Source organism: Lissotriton vulgaris, chromosome 3_1 (assembly GCF_964263255.1).
Source record: "Lissotriton vulgaris chromosome 3_1, aLisVul1.2, whole genome shotgun sequence".
Classification (NCBI taxonomy): Eukaryota; Metazoa; Chordata; class Amphibia; order Caudata; family Salamandridae; genus Lissotriton; species Lissotriton vulgaris.
In genome coordinates, this window is record NC_141689.1 from 511,859,472 (window position 1) to 511,876,501 (window position 17,030).

At 46.1% G+C, this 17,030-nt stretch overlaps 1 protein-coding gene across 2 annotated transcripts in view; it reads right to left on the reverse strand.

Moving 5' to 3' along the window:
• IQGAP2 (IQ motif containing GTPase activating protein 2) overlaps positions 1–17,030 on the reverse strand; it is a 1,114,959-nt gene that overhangs the window by 194,058 nt on the left and 903,871 nt on the right. For both annotated transcript variants that reach the window (XM_086960756.1, XM_086960757.1), the window contains 2 exons: positions 11,771–11,934; positions 5,679–5,903 (listed from right to left, as the gene is read on the reverse strand). In XM_086960756.1, coding sequence (XP_086816882.1) covers positions 5,679–5,903; positions 11,771–11,934 — 389 coding nt within the window. The remainder of the gene's footprint in view (positions 1–5,678; positions 5,904–11,770; positions 11,935–17,030) is intronic.

The window sequence follows — 17,030 nt, forward strand, 5'->3', positions numbered from 1 at the left end:
CCGAGCGCACGCTGGGGGAAGCTTCAGATGCCTGTGGGAGGGAGGCCGATGGCTTTGATGTGGACGCGCTTTCCGCTCCAGTGCTCCACACGAACTGTAAGAAATCCGCATGGTTTCAAACCTTGGTTTAGCCTCTATATCTCTCACCAGCAATGCGCAAGTGCATTGGCAGGCGAGACCTAAAAACGCCTATTTGAGTACATATACTGCAGAACAATCATGTAGTATATATAGTTAACTAAACAATCTCTTTGTTTTCTCTACCTCACAAGGACAAAAAGCTGTGAAAGCCTCTTACGTCATGAGATATTTAGTATGGCCACAGAATACCTGAAGGTAACGCTAAATATAGTGACAGAAGATTAAGGAACTTGTTTATCACCTACTTAAGGTGTATTTATTGGCTTGGCCTCCGCACTCTGCACTCCTATACAACATAAGACTTTGTGGTTGTTTCATCATTCCATTTATGCAGTCTATAAACAAACTAATTGACAAGACAATTCAGAATTGTGTAAGAATTTCTGAACCCAAGAAAACAATTGTGTGGCCCATTAAATCACATGGTCTCCTCTTAGCTCTAGCTCCATGACCCGTTGTGATGGAAGCCTTTCACACGAGATGCAGATCACAAAGAGATCCATTGTTGTTGCAAATGGACTACAAAGCACTGATCAAAGCAGGGGGTGGTTTAGGTTTCAACCAGGTCGCAAGTGGGGGTACTGGCAGCGGTGTTTGGCCCAGGACTCGCTCTGTAGCAGGCCTCACGCTGCTACTGTAGAATGTATTTACTTAATACAAAAGCAGGCCTAACCTGCTTTTCTGATGAATTAATAATGAGGCAGACAATGCCCTTCGCCACCATATACCAGTGAAGCCTTAAAGTATGTCTAAGGACTTTGTTTTCTATTTATCCGAGGGCCCCATGCATCCCAGGGGGGCCTTGCTTGATGCTGGAGGGACCCAGGCTCCACATAAATCTTCTAATAGCCCTGGATTTCAAACTACAGACCTGAAGCCAATCAAAAATGAGCAATAAAAACCTACAGGAATATCACCTGAAGGGAGGTGTAAGGCTGGTTAAGACGTCCATTGAGGCCACCAATGACTGTCTCAGGTGGAGAAGCAGTGGACATCGGTACAAGGCAGACTCTCAGTGTATAAACAGCCCTGACTGGACTCTCTGGGACCGTAACACGGATTAATGTATATATATGGCTTGGAAAGACTAGCAAGGCAGCTCTTGCAGATTCTTCTCGTCCCCGCTACCTCCTTTTGTCATCATTGCCTACGTTTCCCTCTCCTACTCCCTGTCAAAGTCTGATCATGTCAAAGTCTGATCATGACAAATTCCGATCCCCAGAAAGGAGTGCCAGCCACCAGCACAAATTAAGCACTGTGCTGGAGCCACAATGGTTCGTAAGCCCCCTCAGATCACGAGCTATATCCAAGGCCTCCCACAAAGAACGCACTTTAAACATGCACTGTAGAAACCTTGAGCACAATGCCTGCATAGTGCTTCAGGACCACCAGTGGTAGCAAAGTGCCGTGCAATACGAAAGCCAACAAAATGCCACTCAACACAAATAATGTTTCTATCATTTTCAAGGTATCAATTATTTCGCTCATGGTGGTTCAGTTCTGCGAAACCCAACTGTCCAGGGGTCCTGCTTTCCAAACATTTTATGCCAAACAGGAAAAAGAAGCAAAACTCATTACCTGTGCAACCCACACCCTGCCGGCTGTTTGTTTAAAGTCAAATTGCAAAACTCCTTGTCGGGCATCAGCAGCTCCCCTGCGTCAGTGTGTGTCAACACAAAGGCCGCATACCGAAGCTCGCGCCTCCAGGCAAAAGCAATTATGCAAAAGCAATGGGTGGCGGGGGAGGGGGGGGGGGGGGGGTGAGCCACAAAAAATAAAATAAAAACAGAGCATGTAAATATCAGCAAACATAAAGGGCTTTTGTTTTTCACAGGTTTACCAGGATACACAGTAAGGTGTTACTGCCACCTTTTAACACTCAAAGGAGAGCGGAGGAACCTGAGAGAGCGCGGCAGAGGTGCGCCCGTCTCACGGCGGCCTGGGCGGCGACCCTTTCGGCCTTAAGCAAACATTCCCTAAATTCAGAAAGCTACCAACCAGTGCCAACTTGTTTCCTGCGCTTGTGCAAGACTTACAACTAGCGCCTTCTCCTTCTATTCCTGAAACAACCTCCGTAAAGAGCTAACAAAACAAACAAAAAAAGAGTACAGCTCCAACGTGAGTGTGCAGACGTTATCACAGGTCGCAAAAAACAAAAGTGTGCAGTAAAAACTTCTCTAGAGCGTAATATCGAACACAGATCATTCCTGTATCAACCACGGAGTGTGTAAAACAGAACAAATGGCCTAGTGAAAATCTCATGAAAGAGGAAAAAGAACAACGGCCCCAGCAGGCTATAATATCCCAGGGCAGGCGGAGTTGCTGCTTGGGATACAAGTTTAATTCACTGGGAGGGGGAAGGAGAAATGCGAGACACGGCCTGGCGGCCGTGAAAGTGAAAGTACCGCCGGCCGTGGGCAGTGAATAATTAGGGGAGGAGAAATGCCTGAGGCCGAGCGCACGCTGGGGGAAGCTTCAGGGGAAGCAACAGATGGCTGGCTTTGATGTGGTGATGCGAGGCAGGCGGATAGAAGCGCGTGCATGGGACACATGCACTTCTGGAAATCCGCATTTTTTGAGAGCCTAGTTTAGCTCTTAGTTTAGCCCCAATAGGTTTCGAGTTATAAATAGCTCGACCTAAAAAACCCTTTTGCTGGAAACGTCGTCTTTTTTGGACACTTTTCTATTTCTAAGTGAAGTTTTGGGGTGGAGAGAAATAAAACATTCAAAATATGAAAAATAACTAATTAAAAAATAAATAACAAATTCACACCTAAACACATTAGCGTCACTTTCCAGTATTTGCCAGTGAAGCGCTACTTTTGTTTTCTCGTCTCTCTTTGAACAACATTGCTTTCCCTGGGTGGGAAAATGCAATATTCCTGGAGGTACTGAAATACCTGCTTGATGGGTGAATTGGAAAACAAAATGTGTACCGTGGATCTGTGTTCAGTGATGTGGTCTTTTTAAACCATACTGCTTATGTTTTGTAAGGATACCGGCAATGGACATTGAAATGGGTCCCTTCTGGTCCCTGTAGTCATGGCCTTAACTTTTCAGGCACAAGCACTCACTAATTTCTGAATAATGAGTGTAAAAAGAAAAAAGGTAGCCATGTTGTTCCTGCTTACATTTCACATGCTTGACTTAATCTTGCATTCCCTATGAGTGTTTGCTTTTTCTAGGATGATGATAATTTCTTTTTAGGAAGCCTATTGCTCTGGTCTAGTGCATCATTTGAATGGAATCACATCCAGGTGTTTATAGCGGGTCAGTGAAGTGCACATTTTTCTCAGTGGGGCAGTATGTTGTTCAGTGGGAGAGAGGATGTGGCACTATGACTATGGTCATAGCTGTTGAATTTGGAACTGGGGAACTAGGTTCAGCCAACATGACCAGTCCACCAGACAACTCCCCCTTGAGGGAGCACATTCCCATGCTAGACCTTAGAAGGCCCGCAAGATCTTAAAAGCCCTGGTGTCTTACCACCAGCAGATGGACCCTAGCAGTGGCAAGTGTGGGTTAACCTTGAAGGCCTGTCCGCCATAATTCATTCTTACGTTTACCTCCAGTCTTGCAGGCAGGCCTATGAAGCTGTCACTGAGGTCACAGGACCCTTGAGCGGGTGGTTCTAGGGCAGTGCGACCGCTCCAGGCGCTAACCAGCCGCGGTCCGTGCACGTAACAGCGGTGGGACAGACGAGCCAGGTCAGAGGTGATTTCTAGGGACGATGCAGAGGGGAAATTAAATAAATAATTAATGTTCCATCACCATCGTCCCAAGAAATCCCCCCTTACCCGGCCCCACCGCTGTTACCTGCACGGAATGCGGCTGGCGCTAACTTCAGGTGGGGGCGTCATGTTTGCAAATATATTATGGTTTTAAAAGCACTTGCTGCCTCCTTCCTGGCCTCCAACAATTTTCGGCAACAATAAAAATGTCACGATAACGCCAGTGATTAATTTGTGGAAAGACAGACTGAGATTAGTATGTGTAAATGTAGTAGGATCTACACTGGAATTGAACTGAAATTACACTATTACCTCTGTGATGCTATTGATTGCTTTATCACAATTTAATAAAAATCTGTTTACAAAAAAAAATAACTCCAGTGATTAATTTTCTTATTAGAGAGAGAGGGGTGTTTTGTCTAGTGGACGTTTTGACTCATGGAAAGGAAGCACAGGGGGTTAATGTGCCTGCTGATAAGAACATGTACCATGCAGATCACAAAGTGCACATAATGTAAATAAGTCAGTGGGTTACTGCTTTTGTCAGAGAGACCCTATTGTTACTTGCAGTTAATAAGCTAAAATCCTAGCATAGAACAGTGAGCTATTGACTATCATGTAAGAGCTGCAAGCAAACTGCAAGGTATAAATCAGAGCATCGTTTTTTTCCCCAGTCTTTGATTGTCATAATGTTTCAAAAAAGGGTTCATTTTGGTAGAAATCAATTCTGATTATTAAAGAGAACCCCCTACCATGGTATTACATTTTAAATTCTGAGTTTGTGTTTCTCCAGACTAATCACTATGAAACCATGCTGCCTACTAGTATGGTTGTCATGTGACTCCTACATCTTGTAGTCCTTTGTCTTATGTAACATTCCCTATACAGTGATTCACACACATATGATTGATTGTCTCTGTGTAATATGTGTGATGTAAAGTGCTCTGACACCCTACACTGGTTCTACTGGTGCTGTAAATGTTCTGATACTTTATTATTTTGACATTTTTACACATGCTAACAGTTTCTGCAAAGACTTTCCTTATTAGTATCAGTGGAACATAAAATTGCAGCAGTGAGAAAGGTGACCAGTCAACCTTTGCAAAGGGCCCTCCACTTCACAGCATCACAAGTCACATTGTTTAGTAACTTTTGATCGGTTTGAGCTATAAACAATTTATTAGTTAAAATAGTCAGATTATGCAGCAGATGATGTATTATGTGGCAAATATGGCAGAGCCATAATTATGTCAAAAACATTTGCAAACTAATATTTTTTGCCATTTATGTTTTAACTGCTTTTGGGAAAAGGAAGGAGACGTGCTGATGACAGAAACTCCATGGCTCGGAGGCAAATTGCTCGCGATTCCACTTTTAAGTATATTTGGGACATTCTGTGATTAGAAATGTATCATACTTTGTGAAAATATTTTAATGTCAATAACTCATATTATACCTTAAATAAACATGTGTATTCATTGGTTAAATTATATAACGTAATAAGCTGTAACCGGTTAGTGAAATGAGAAACAAATACAAAGAATTGGGATATTTTGCTCTTTGTGCCACACCTCTGACTCCACCCACTGACCCATTCCATGGGTTATTCCAGCCCTCCAATTCTCTGCCCACAGTTCCCCTATTCCCCCCCCCCCCCGACCCCCCCACTTTGACTACTGGTGTTGGCAGGCTTCTATCCCCGTCGCCCACTACAGAGACACGGAGTCGGTGTGCAAGTGGGATTTGAACAGAGAAGAAAGACTGAGTCACGTGACGTCACCGCATATACAACTCTTAACAACTAACCTGGCTTCTCCTGTGGACATTTCCAGTTGGTTTACCCACGACTTGTACACTTCGACGGGATTTGTGTTGATGATGAGAGATTTGTCATCAATGATTTCTTTCACAACTGGAGCCAACAGTTGCCGAAGGTTGTTCTGACCTCTGGCCCCTCGGTTGAAGCTGACGACCATCTTAATCACAGTGGGATTCCCAGTCACAATGTCCTGGATCTGGTCCACTTTAGATCTTTAAAGCAAAAACAGCATATTTATCGGTTTATGTATCTGACAGAGCAGAAAAAGCATTTCGACAAGAAAAGGTGCATATAGCAGAAGCTATATGGTAGAGAAGTAGTTATGATGGGTAATCAAATGGGAGTTTAAAGCCTACCTGACTCTATACAGATCAGATAACTATATTCGCAGTGGCAGATTTACTGTGGAAAGGTACAGAATGGTTAAGAGCTAAAGACACTTAATGACGTAGTGATAAAGTACCAAAGTACAATTTTTACAAGTTGTTGAATTTAATTTTAAATGAACTCACCTAAACCTCAGGTTACTTAAAACAAATTAGCAACACATTATAACACGCCATATAGTAATTTTTGTGCAAACACTGGGATTTGCTATACACCTGCACCCAGTTTTGAGAGCTCACAGAAATTCACATCTACATCAATATTAAAAGACATATTAACCCTTGTAACTTGCAATATATTGAACTTTAAAAAATGTTATTGCCTTATCTTCAAATTTCAATGTAGGAATACAAATAACTTATAGCATCCATTTCCAGCTAATCATGCTACCGGATTTATCCATGGCCCAGTATTTAACTAACGGTAACTTGATTTGACCTACAATATTAAAATATTCTAATAATTCATTTGACATATTTGACTAGAATGAGCTACTCGCCAGATAGATGTGTAGCATCCCACATTACCCAAAATCATTCTTTACCTTCCCTTTAACTCCTCTATCATAATACTAGACACCTTTGTCATAATCCTTTTCTCTTCCGGTTCCTCCTGCATTTGTTCTCTACTTTCATTCTTTCTGACTTCTAGTTGTACTATGTGCCAGTGTAAGGGCTAGGGGATTAGTCCACGGAAAGTATTACCACAGTGCCTGTTCTGTATGAGGTCACTAAAAATGACAATAACCTGCATTTCATCCAACTTTGATGTGTCGGCTCCGTTATTATAGCATCATATACATGTCATCCGCTGGAGTGACCAGAGATTTTGAATTATGTTGTTTTCCAGTTATGAAAGGGTTTCTAGGATTAGCCAATGATTTTTACTATACATCTCATTTTTCCAGGGTTGGTTTCTGCTTTCCTTCTAGAAAGTGGCATTAGAGCTGCTGTTCAAGCCCTTAAGACTCTCACATCTGGATGGTGGTAATACCCTGCTCCATGGCCTCCCAGACTTCACACCGCAACGCCTGGCAGACACCCTACACGGCACAGCACATCTCATACACAGCCAGAAGAAATATGACCAAACCACCACCCCCATCCTGCTGGAGCTCCACTGCTTCCCCTTACTGGCCCACCACATCTTCACAACGATCTGTGTCACTTTCAAAGCCATCCCAACCAGCACCCTTGCTTATCTAGCAGACACGCTCCCCATCTCTGGTGGGTCTCAACACACTCGCAGCCAGGAGACCACAAGAAATGTAGACTATGAAGTGTGAAAATGAAAAAATAAGGGAGCAGGCCTTTTTCATTTATGCGCCCAGGATGTGGAACAACATTCCTGTATCCATCAGGACCACCTCAATGCTGCTCCTATTTATTTTTAAAGAACACTACATCATAATGAATCAACAGTCTTCAAACCGGCTATCTCTCCTATCATTCTCTGAGTTTATGTTTCTAGCCTTTACGGTGCTCAACTGCCTTTTGGATAGGTTTGCAATATAGAAATACCACATACATACACACGTGACGAAAAAACACTAAGCACTGTACTGATTGCATCCCCACTAAACAGTAAATAATTGGAACCAGTGGTTGCCAGTGGGCACCACCAGCATTTCTTTAGCCTAAAGCACTTGTTTTCTCTCCCATGGCTGCAAATCCACTAAGAAAATAATTCCACATCCCCCTGATGCCATTTGAGGCTCCCAGGGCCAGGCATGGAAGTCGCGTCATTGCTCAGAACGGTCACACCTAACTGCCTTTGTGATGTGACACCAGTGAAACTTCGTTGCGCAAATGAAAAAAAAACATTATTTTTGAAAGAAGTCCTGCAACATGAACATGACTCACTCCTATTTCAACTGCTATGATGGTGGTCTAAAGTGAAATTGCTGCAGCAGTACCCTGGTCGGCTTGAGGCTGGTTGGGCCATTTGAGTTTCTGCTTGAACCTTGCAGCGACCAATGGCGTGCAGGACTGAGACCCTGCCACAGGAGTAGTGTGGTTCCTGCACTGCATCCTCCACTGCACTGCCTGATGCCCACCAATGGCACCACAGTCTGCCTAGTGATTGCCTGTGTTACGGTGTGACCCAGATGTGCCCTGAGCCAGCACCACACACTGGAGGTGAGGTAAGGTACGGTGCGGGGTAGGCAGCTGGCTTCTGGTGTTGTGGTCGGTGGAGTTGGAGGATGAGCGGGAGTTCTCTTGGGACACGCAGCAATCCATTCCTCTCCCTTCACAGCGAAGCAACCCGCCGGCTCACTCTAAACGTCTGGGAGAGTTCAGAAAGTGTGAGTGAGGGTTCATGCTCAGTATAATTGCAAGCTCTGAAGCACGTTTCTGGCAGTGCTTGTAACTGTGTCATAAAGGTATTGAGGCAACATACTCATTCTGTTCTTGGCCTCTCTACTGAGTACACAGAGAGACGGTCACATGTGTGCCAACTGCAATTACAATTCAGTAGGAAAACGTCGGAAAAAGGCTGCACACTATGGAGAGTGTGAGGCTTGAAAAGCGCACAATTTGGGCTGAGGAGGCTCTGGGTGTCTGGGTGACGTGGGGGGGGGGGGGGGGGGGGAGGTGGGTGTTCATGCATGGCCGGGCAGGGGAGCTCTGAAGTGCAGTGAAAGTTTCTGTCAGTGTGTTATGAAAGTGATCCCACTATGTGCTCATTCAGTAGTTATCTGTGGAAAACTGAGAAACAGAAACGCTGAACTGAATCCCCACAGCCCCTCCTGACAACTTACCCGAGGGTTTGAAACAGCATAGAGGGCTTTGGTATATGTCCTTATAGGCGGGGGTGGCTCCAGCCTGGGTAGATGTCCTGCCAGGCAGGGGTGGCTCCAGTGGTGGCTGCGGGTGGTGCCAGCACTCTAAGTGGGCTGCAGTTTCTTAAGAAAGATTCAGCGCATCTGCACCTTTTTTATACAAATTAAGCAATGCCAACAACCAAACTGTACCACCTATAATGTAGTCTCAAACGGACTGCACGGGCCTCACACTCAATGCTGTTCTACATATTGCATGTTATGTTTGAGAGGTAGCTGCTGCAATAGAAATGTTTTTAGTACAGTGTTAGAAATGGGATCTCTGGTAGGCTAAGGCTTGCGCCAAAGCCAGGCAGAGAGCACCACTCTAGTCATTGCAAGGGAGTTACACTCCAAAGATAACCCCTACTCACCCCCTTGGTAGCTTGGCACGAGCAGTCAGGCTTATCCCGGAGGCAATGTGTAAAGCTTTTGCGCAACACAAACACACAGCAGCAACACACTAGGCACACCACAAAAGGAACTCCACACAAGGTTATATAAGAATAGCCTTTGTATTATCATAAACACATAGAATAGTAATCATACGATGTACACTGTGCCAACTGGCACCAGGCAGTATTACAGGGGATTATATACAGGACCGGGCCACAGTCAGAACCATCAGAATGCAGGCTAGTAAATGCAAAACGCAACCAGTAACTACTGGTACCATAATGACCACAGCATTATATCACATTAGACATAAATCCACAGTAGGCCCAAACCCTATCAGCCTAAACACATTACGCAATATCACATTAGGCATAAACACATTATCCTAACCCTCAGGAGCATCAACACTGAAATGATCCCCCAGGGGAACTGGCCTACTCCATGGGGCTCAAATGCCCCACATCCAGAATGTCAGGGCTGCCAATGCAGTAGGAACCAGACAACCACAATTGCACTGGGGCAGAGGAGTGTCTCTCACTCCTACCAGAGGTTCACATTTCAGGCCTGGCACCACAGTGCCTCTTCTGTCCCACTGGGACTAGTGGAACCAATAGGCCACCAAACATGGGCACCACTGTGCCCCTGGACCCTCACTGGGGCCCTGAAGACTAATGTGGCCACGTTGTAGCTACCCGCTTCGGCGGTGCAGCTGTACCAGAAAAATGCGGTCCTCTGGAGCCCCGCTCTGGGCTCACTTTACAAATTTGCCCCCAATGTTGGAGCGGCATGATCTCCTGCTGGACCTCTCAAGCACCAGCCCGGGAATGCCGACAGGGTATAAAGTAAAGCCCCACTCACCTGGGCTTTCAGAACTCCTCGGGAGCTGGGACGGGCACCGGCAGTGAGATGGTGTCGTCCCAGCTCTCTTCTCTTCAGGGCTGCCACACGCAGGACTCTCTCTCCTCATGAAAGCCCCGCCTGGGAACTGGCCACACCACTGTTGTACGCCGGGCTCCCTCACACTCCCGGGAGCCCCGTTGACCCGCTGCACTCTTCTACTTGGCGTTACTTCACCCGGTCCCTCTTCCTAGGACCGGGACTTCGTCAGCGTGGGGACGCCTGTGACGTCTCGTGGAGGCGGGGTGGGTTCCCGTCCTCCTTCCGGCCCAACTCTACTCTGCCTCCAAGGCCCCGCCCAGAGTCAGGCAGCTTGCCTGGCTTCCGGGCAGTGGCGGTGATTTAATTGGCAGAGAAACGCGGGGTGGGCTCCCGCTTTGGATCAAAAGTGATTGCGGGGTGAGCACCAGCCAAATTAAGTGCCGAACGCGGGGTGTGTGCCCGTTCTCTTTTGTAAACGCGGGGGTGGGCACTCGCGGCAAAATTTAGCAAAAATGCGGGGTGGGCTCCCGCTCCTCCTCACAACCCGGGTGGGGAGGGTCGCCGCGTCGGGATTTCCTCAGGACGCTCCGGTAGGACAGCGTTGCAGCGCCCTCATGCTCCCCTCGTCCTGGAGCTTGATGAGGGCAGAAGCTGGGCAAATAAAACACTGGCAGGCCAGCACACTGGGGGCTCCAAGGCCAGCAGACCATCAGCTGCCTAGCAGGGCAGCAAGTACACCCCAAGCGACGGTTCCTGGCAGTCCGGCAGCCTGTGGGCTGCAAGCCTAAGCACAAGAAAAGCACAACCTTTTCATGGGGTCACAGTCCCTTCTTTTATACTACATTTCCTTTGTGTAGAAAGCACAGGGCTTGGGGATACCAGCCAGAACTGGTTCTGGGGGGTTTGTAGCACTTTGTTGACAAGGATCCTCTTCCCCTTTGTCAGGTGGGGGCTCATCATCAGACACACCACAGCCAGCATTCACTAAGGAAGGCACACTCCTATTCAGGGACAGGGGATTAACTCCTCCCCCTACCCCCAGCCCAGATGTCCCATTCAGCCTAGCGCTGACTCAATCTGCACCTCCTGGAGCCAACCTGCACATCCTGGAACCACCCACACCATCCAGCCCCTGTCACTCATAAGCCTGACATGCAATCCACATCAGGCAGGCAGACACATGGCACACAGAAATGCCAACTCCTAAAAGTGGCATTTCTCCACCATTTACCATAAATCTGGGCACACCATTGTGGAGCATTTATTCTCACGAGTTCATACATACTAAACTCGCCCCTGCACTCCTCTCATACCAGGAATTACCATGGACACACATATCCTCCATGCATTCCTATGGGAGGGCAGGCCAATCTCACCACATGCACTCAGAGCGCGCACGCACTTTACACTGGGCCACAGTGCTAAAGTGCTCAAAGGCCTAAAACCACTACCACCATGTCAGAGCTTAAAACAAAAAGTTTAGGGGTGAACCTGCCAAAAGGCCAAGTTAAACATATCGTGATACTCTTATCCTTGAAATGTGGTGCTATATCAAAATCTAAATAAAGAAACATACAGTAAAGTCAGTAAACATACTTGATCTCTTCCTGCAGGGCGGTCTCGAAGAGCTTGAGCAGCAGGCACTCTTCTCGCTGATTGGACGCGTAGTTATACAATGTGAAAATGACCGTGTCCATGAACTTTGTGGATTTATTCTGTGGCATCTGGAAGATCAGCTTGGCCAAATAGGTAGGGTTAGTCTGGAAGGCAAGGGGTGAGGGAGAGAACACTTGTAAGGACTGGTAACATTTGCTGCTCAACCACTACATTTGTTGGTGTGTCCAGAAACATAAACCCTAATACAAACATTGAACTATGACTTCCACACATAGTCTATTTTACCACAAATGATCTCATATGATGAAACAGGAGTGGACCATAGAATGCAAATCCAATGTACCTTTGAAGTCTGACATTAGGAACAAACACTAAAATGGGAGTGTTTGATGAAACTTGATTCTGTGCGGAACTAGTTCTGTGGGCCAAGGGCATATGGTCCAGCTTCACGTATGGATCCTATGCATTGGCCTATCACCAGCTAGAATATGACCCTCCTTTCTCCATTTCTACAAGGACGAATTCTCGTGTTTTGTCATTTACTTCTTATCACTGATCCTACTCTTCCTGATACAACTATCCCTGATTAGATCACAACTATCTTCTGTAAAAGAGTATGTGCCTCCTCCATCTAATGATCTGGTATTGTTTGAATTAGTCCAATCATATTAGCTCACATCATTGTGTTCTCCCAACTTGTACACACATATTAACATATCAGATGGTGCTCCCATGTAAGGGCAAATGGCTATTAAGGCGCAAGTACACAGTTCTGCACCAAAATGGACATTGTTCTGCAATCTCCCGCCACTGACAATATTGACTTTACTGCACCCTTGCAGGGTGTGGTATCTTCCTGTTGTGTTTATAATGTTCCCTGTTACTTGGTTCCTAGCTGCTCAGCCAGTGTGAGTGTTCTGTTTGGAATGTTGGTGTGATGGACATGAGTGGAATGCTGGGTGCATGGTGTGAGGGTTGACAGTTGAAGATGGGCTGAGCAGCAGGGAGGCTGCTCCTGGTGGGGCTGCTACCACTAATGTTATGGACTTAATAAATAACTTAGAGACACTACTCAGCTACGTCTACTTAATCACCTCAATGCATGGAACATCATCATTACACAGGGGCAGACAGGGAGTAACCTGTGCTGCAGTTCACAATGAGGAATTAAACCACAGACAACTGAACCACACAGTTGCAGAGGGAAAACAATGTGGAATGTTGCCAAAGGTCACACTAAGGCACAGATCGGCAGTCATGGTTAAGAGGCAACTAGGCCGCTGCAACCAGAAGTGTGACCACACAGTGCTAATCAGAACGAACAAGCGGGTAGAGTCCCGAGGCACATCTATGGCAAATTAAGCCCTAGATAAGTTGTCAACCTAAAGGAATGGTTGAAAGTGAAGCTTTGCAAGTTTTCTACAACGCAAGAGGTTTTATCTGCAGAATAGCAAGACGTAGTATAGAGAAGTCAGAAGTAATTTAGGGCGCAATCATCTTGCTTTACAGCTTCTTGGAACTCAGATCATCGTAATGGTATGCACAAAGAGTAATGTGATTTTAACTTTATGAATGTAATAGTATCTCATGTGTACATAAGGCTGCCCCTTAATCCACAAAGCTTGTTCAACGTACTGTACAGTGGAGAAGTGTGGCTCAATGGTTAGAGCCGCAGACCCTGATGCAGAGGTCTGGCCCGGGTTCAATTCCCCGCCTCGTCGGGTCTTGGGCTCAAAGAGTCCCACTCTGCAACTCTGGGCAATAGCTTGCTTAATCTCCACAACGGCCCCCACAACGCAAAGGATGCCTGGCCTCCACCTTGGGGGTGCCCAGGAGTGGACGCCTCGCAGGGAAAGCCAGGATGGGTTCCACAGCGGTATTCGTACAAGCGCCTTGAGATCCTTGCGGGTGAGTAGTGCGCTATACAAGTATCAATTTACATTTAGTGTATCAGGTCCTATGTAAAGTGCCGTGACTCTGATCGGGTCTAATTTGTGCTATAAACATCGAACAAATCTTAATAGGATAGAAAGCTACTGCATAGATTTAAGCTTGGACTGAACATGCTTCAGTGATATTTTGCTGGGATCTTGTCCCTATCCCCAGATCAAACAACTACATGTCCAACAAGAAATTTCCCTGGAAACCAGACTAATTTATTCCCAAACCTTTCCCTTAAAAACAAAATCTTTTGCATTGTATTTCAACTCACTTTCCTTAAGAGCAGAGCCAGATTTCTAGCCTCTTCTTTTTTTCAATCTCTGGCACTGCGGTTTGCTGTCTTCTGCCAATCTGATCAGGAAATGTTCCGTTACCACCCATTTTACCTTCTCAAAGAAGAGTTGCTGCAAGCTGACAAGGTGCAAACAAAACAGGTGATGGACCGAATGTGGATCAATGTCACACATTCATCCCAGTCCAAAGATCTGGGCCCAAATCCATCGTTTTTTTGCACTCCACACCACCCTGGGTTAGACAATGGCGATATGCAAATCAGCTCTGACCCTGTGCCCCATGGGAACAGTCCAGTCCGAACTACAAAAGCCATGTCCTTCCCAGAACGGAATCAAGCATCCGAGGACCGGACCGGTTTCGAGGTAACACCTCTCATCAGCCCGGCTAGCTTGACTCCAGTGGTGTGGAGTGCCTGGGACCCACGTCTGAGCATCCCCAGCGCACTTATGGCGGAATTTGCAAACAAAACAGGTGATGGACCGAATGTGGATCAATGTCACACATTCATCCCAGTCCAAAGATCTGGGCCCAAATCCATCGTTTTTTTGCACTCCACACCACCCTGGGTTAGACAATGGCGATATGCAAATCAGCTCTGACCCTGTGCCCCATGGGAACAGTCCAGTCCGAACTACAAAAGCCATGTCCTTCCCAGAACGGAATCAAGCATCCGAGGACCGGACCGGTTTCGAGGTAACACCTCTCATCAGCCCGGCTAGCTTGACTCCTGACAAGCTGACAAGGTGCCATTATCAGCTTTGTGTCTATATTATCCATCCCTATTAAGTTAAGTTTGGATACATGCCGGGCAACATTTTGATTTTAGAAATATCTCCCCTTGCTGGAAGAGAACTGTGGGATACTGGAGGATCCGGTGCTGTGGATTTCCTACAGCTATGCTGCCCTTATTTTAATAACCCTGAGGAAGATCCGCCATTATGTGTAAGAACTAACATACACAAAGGGTCGAAATGTCGAAGACAATTTTACTGGTCCATGTCTTTGGTCAATCATCCACTAAAGGGAATTAAAAATGGGATAGGGTTAATATAGTCAATACATAAAGGACGGGTATTTTATTTGTGCCTCCTATTTACATCTTTTGTATTGTGTTTACCTAAGCACTTTTTTACTTTATGTCACTACTTCACTTAACGCGAAACAAAAGGGGGATGATGGACGGAGCGTTTGAGCAAATCTAACACACACCCCCAGTCAACTGATCTGGGTTTAATCCATCATCATTCTTTAGCTCACTCAGCCACCCCAGTTCAGACATGGCCATATGCAAATCAGTCTGACCCTGTGCCTCATGGGAACAGTCCAGCCCGAACTGCCAAGCCATGTCTTCTTTGGACCGGAAACAAGCATCCTGGGACTGGTTTCGGATTCATAATCCTCATCAGCCAGGCTAACTTGAATCCAGTGGCCAAGTGAGCAAGGGACTCACGTCTGAGCATACCCTGCCAACTTAGGGCGAACAAAGCGAAACAAAAGGGGGATGATGGACGGAGCGTTTGAGCAAATCAAACACTCACCCCCAGTCAACTGATCTGGGTTTAATCCATCACCATTCTTTAGCTCACTCAGCCACCCCAGTTCAGACATGGCCATAAGCAAATCAGTCTGACCCTGTGCCTCATGGGCACAGTCCAGCCCTAACTGCCAAGCCATGTCTTCCCTGGACCGGAAACAAGCTTCCTGGGACCGGTTTCGGATTCATAATCCTCATCAGCCAGGCTATCTTGAATCCAGTGGCCAAGTGTGCAAGGGACTCACGTCTGAGCATACCCTGCCAACTTAGGGTGAACAAAGCGAAACAAAAGGGGGATGATGGACGGAGCGTTTGAGCAAATCAAACACTCACCCCAAGTCAACTGATCTGGGTTTAATCCATCACCATTCTTAAGCTCACTCAGCCACCCCAGTTCAGACATGGCCATATGCAAATCAGTCCGACCTTTTGCCTCAAGGGAACAGTCCAGCCCGATCTGCCAAGCCATGTCTTCCCTGGACCGGAAACAAGCATCCTGGGAATAATTAATTCAAACAATGAAGTGGATATGTTTTATGACTAGGTTCGCCTTTGCTGGTGAAGTAGCTTACACTCTTCGTGCAGCCTGGCTGCATGCTGGCAGCATCGGGGCACAAACTGGTGTGACTTGGGTGCAACTCAGCACATCCGCTGACGCGGACATTGTGTTGGTGTGTTTGAGAACCTCTCAGCGGCCTTTCACATAGTGATAGAAAAAGACTAGACAGGAAAAGCACTGTAGATGGTCAGAAATGACAAATCAGAGACGCTCTCGAGATGGTGTCTGCAAATTAGGTGATCTAAGTCACATAAAAAAAATACTTTAATCTGAAAGGACAAAATGAAGGAAAACACAAAGTGTGCAGCACCAAATAACCGTGGCCCATTACGCCAGGTCGCAAAAAAGGAGATAATGCTGGAATTACCCAAAAAGCACAACATTGGTTAAACTAACGGACTGAGATGGATAGTGCATAGTAACATGAACTGGTAATATTTCAAAAGTGTGCATCCACAGTGCAGGAGTGGTCCCATACCTCACTGTAGTTCTGCACATGCTGACTGAATGTGTGAGAAGAAAGTTTGTGAAAACCTGGTGTGGCATTTATGGAGGTGATATGTTTTGCTGTTTTTTCTGCCGTTTTTTTCTGCTGTTGGGTTTTTCTTCTGTATTATTGTAACATTAAGCTGCTGTGTTGTACTATGGTTGCTTTGTTCTGTTTTTGTTCCTATGTTGCTTTGTCGTATGTTCTGTCATTTACTTGAGTGATGTCATCAAATGCTGCTACATTTCCAGCCAAATTCAGCGCAATGATTTAAAATTCCTGCGACTATCAACCACTTAGCACTGTCTAAGTAAGGCACAATAAAGCTGCTCTAGCTCTTCAAATAATTATTACAGCAGTTATCCCAAACTTGTGGCAGAGACTTTAGCGCTCCCTCTGCTTACTTTATGTGGTACGAGCATAT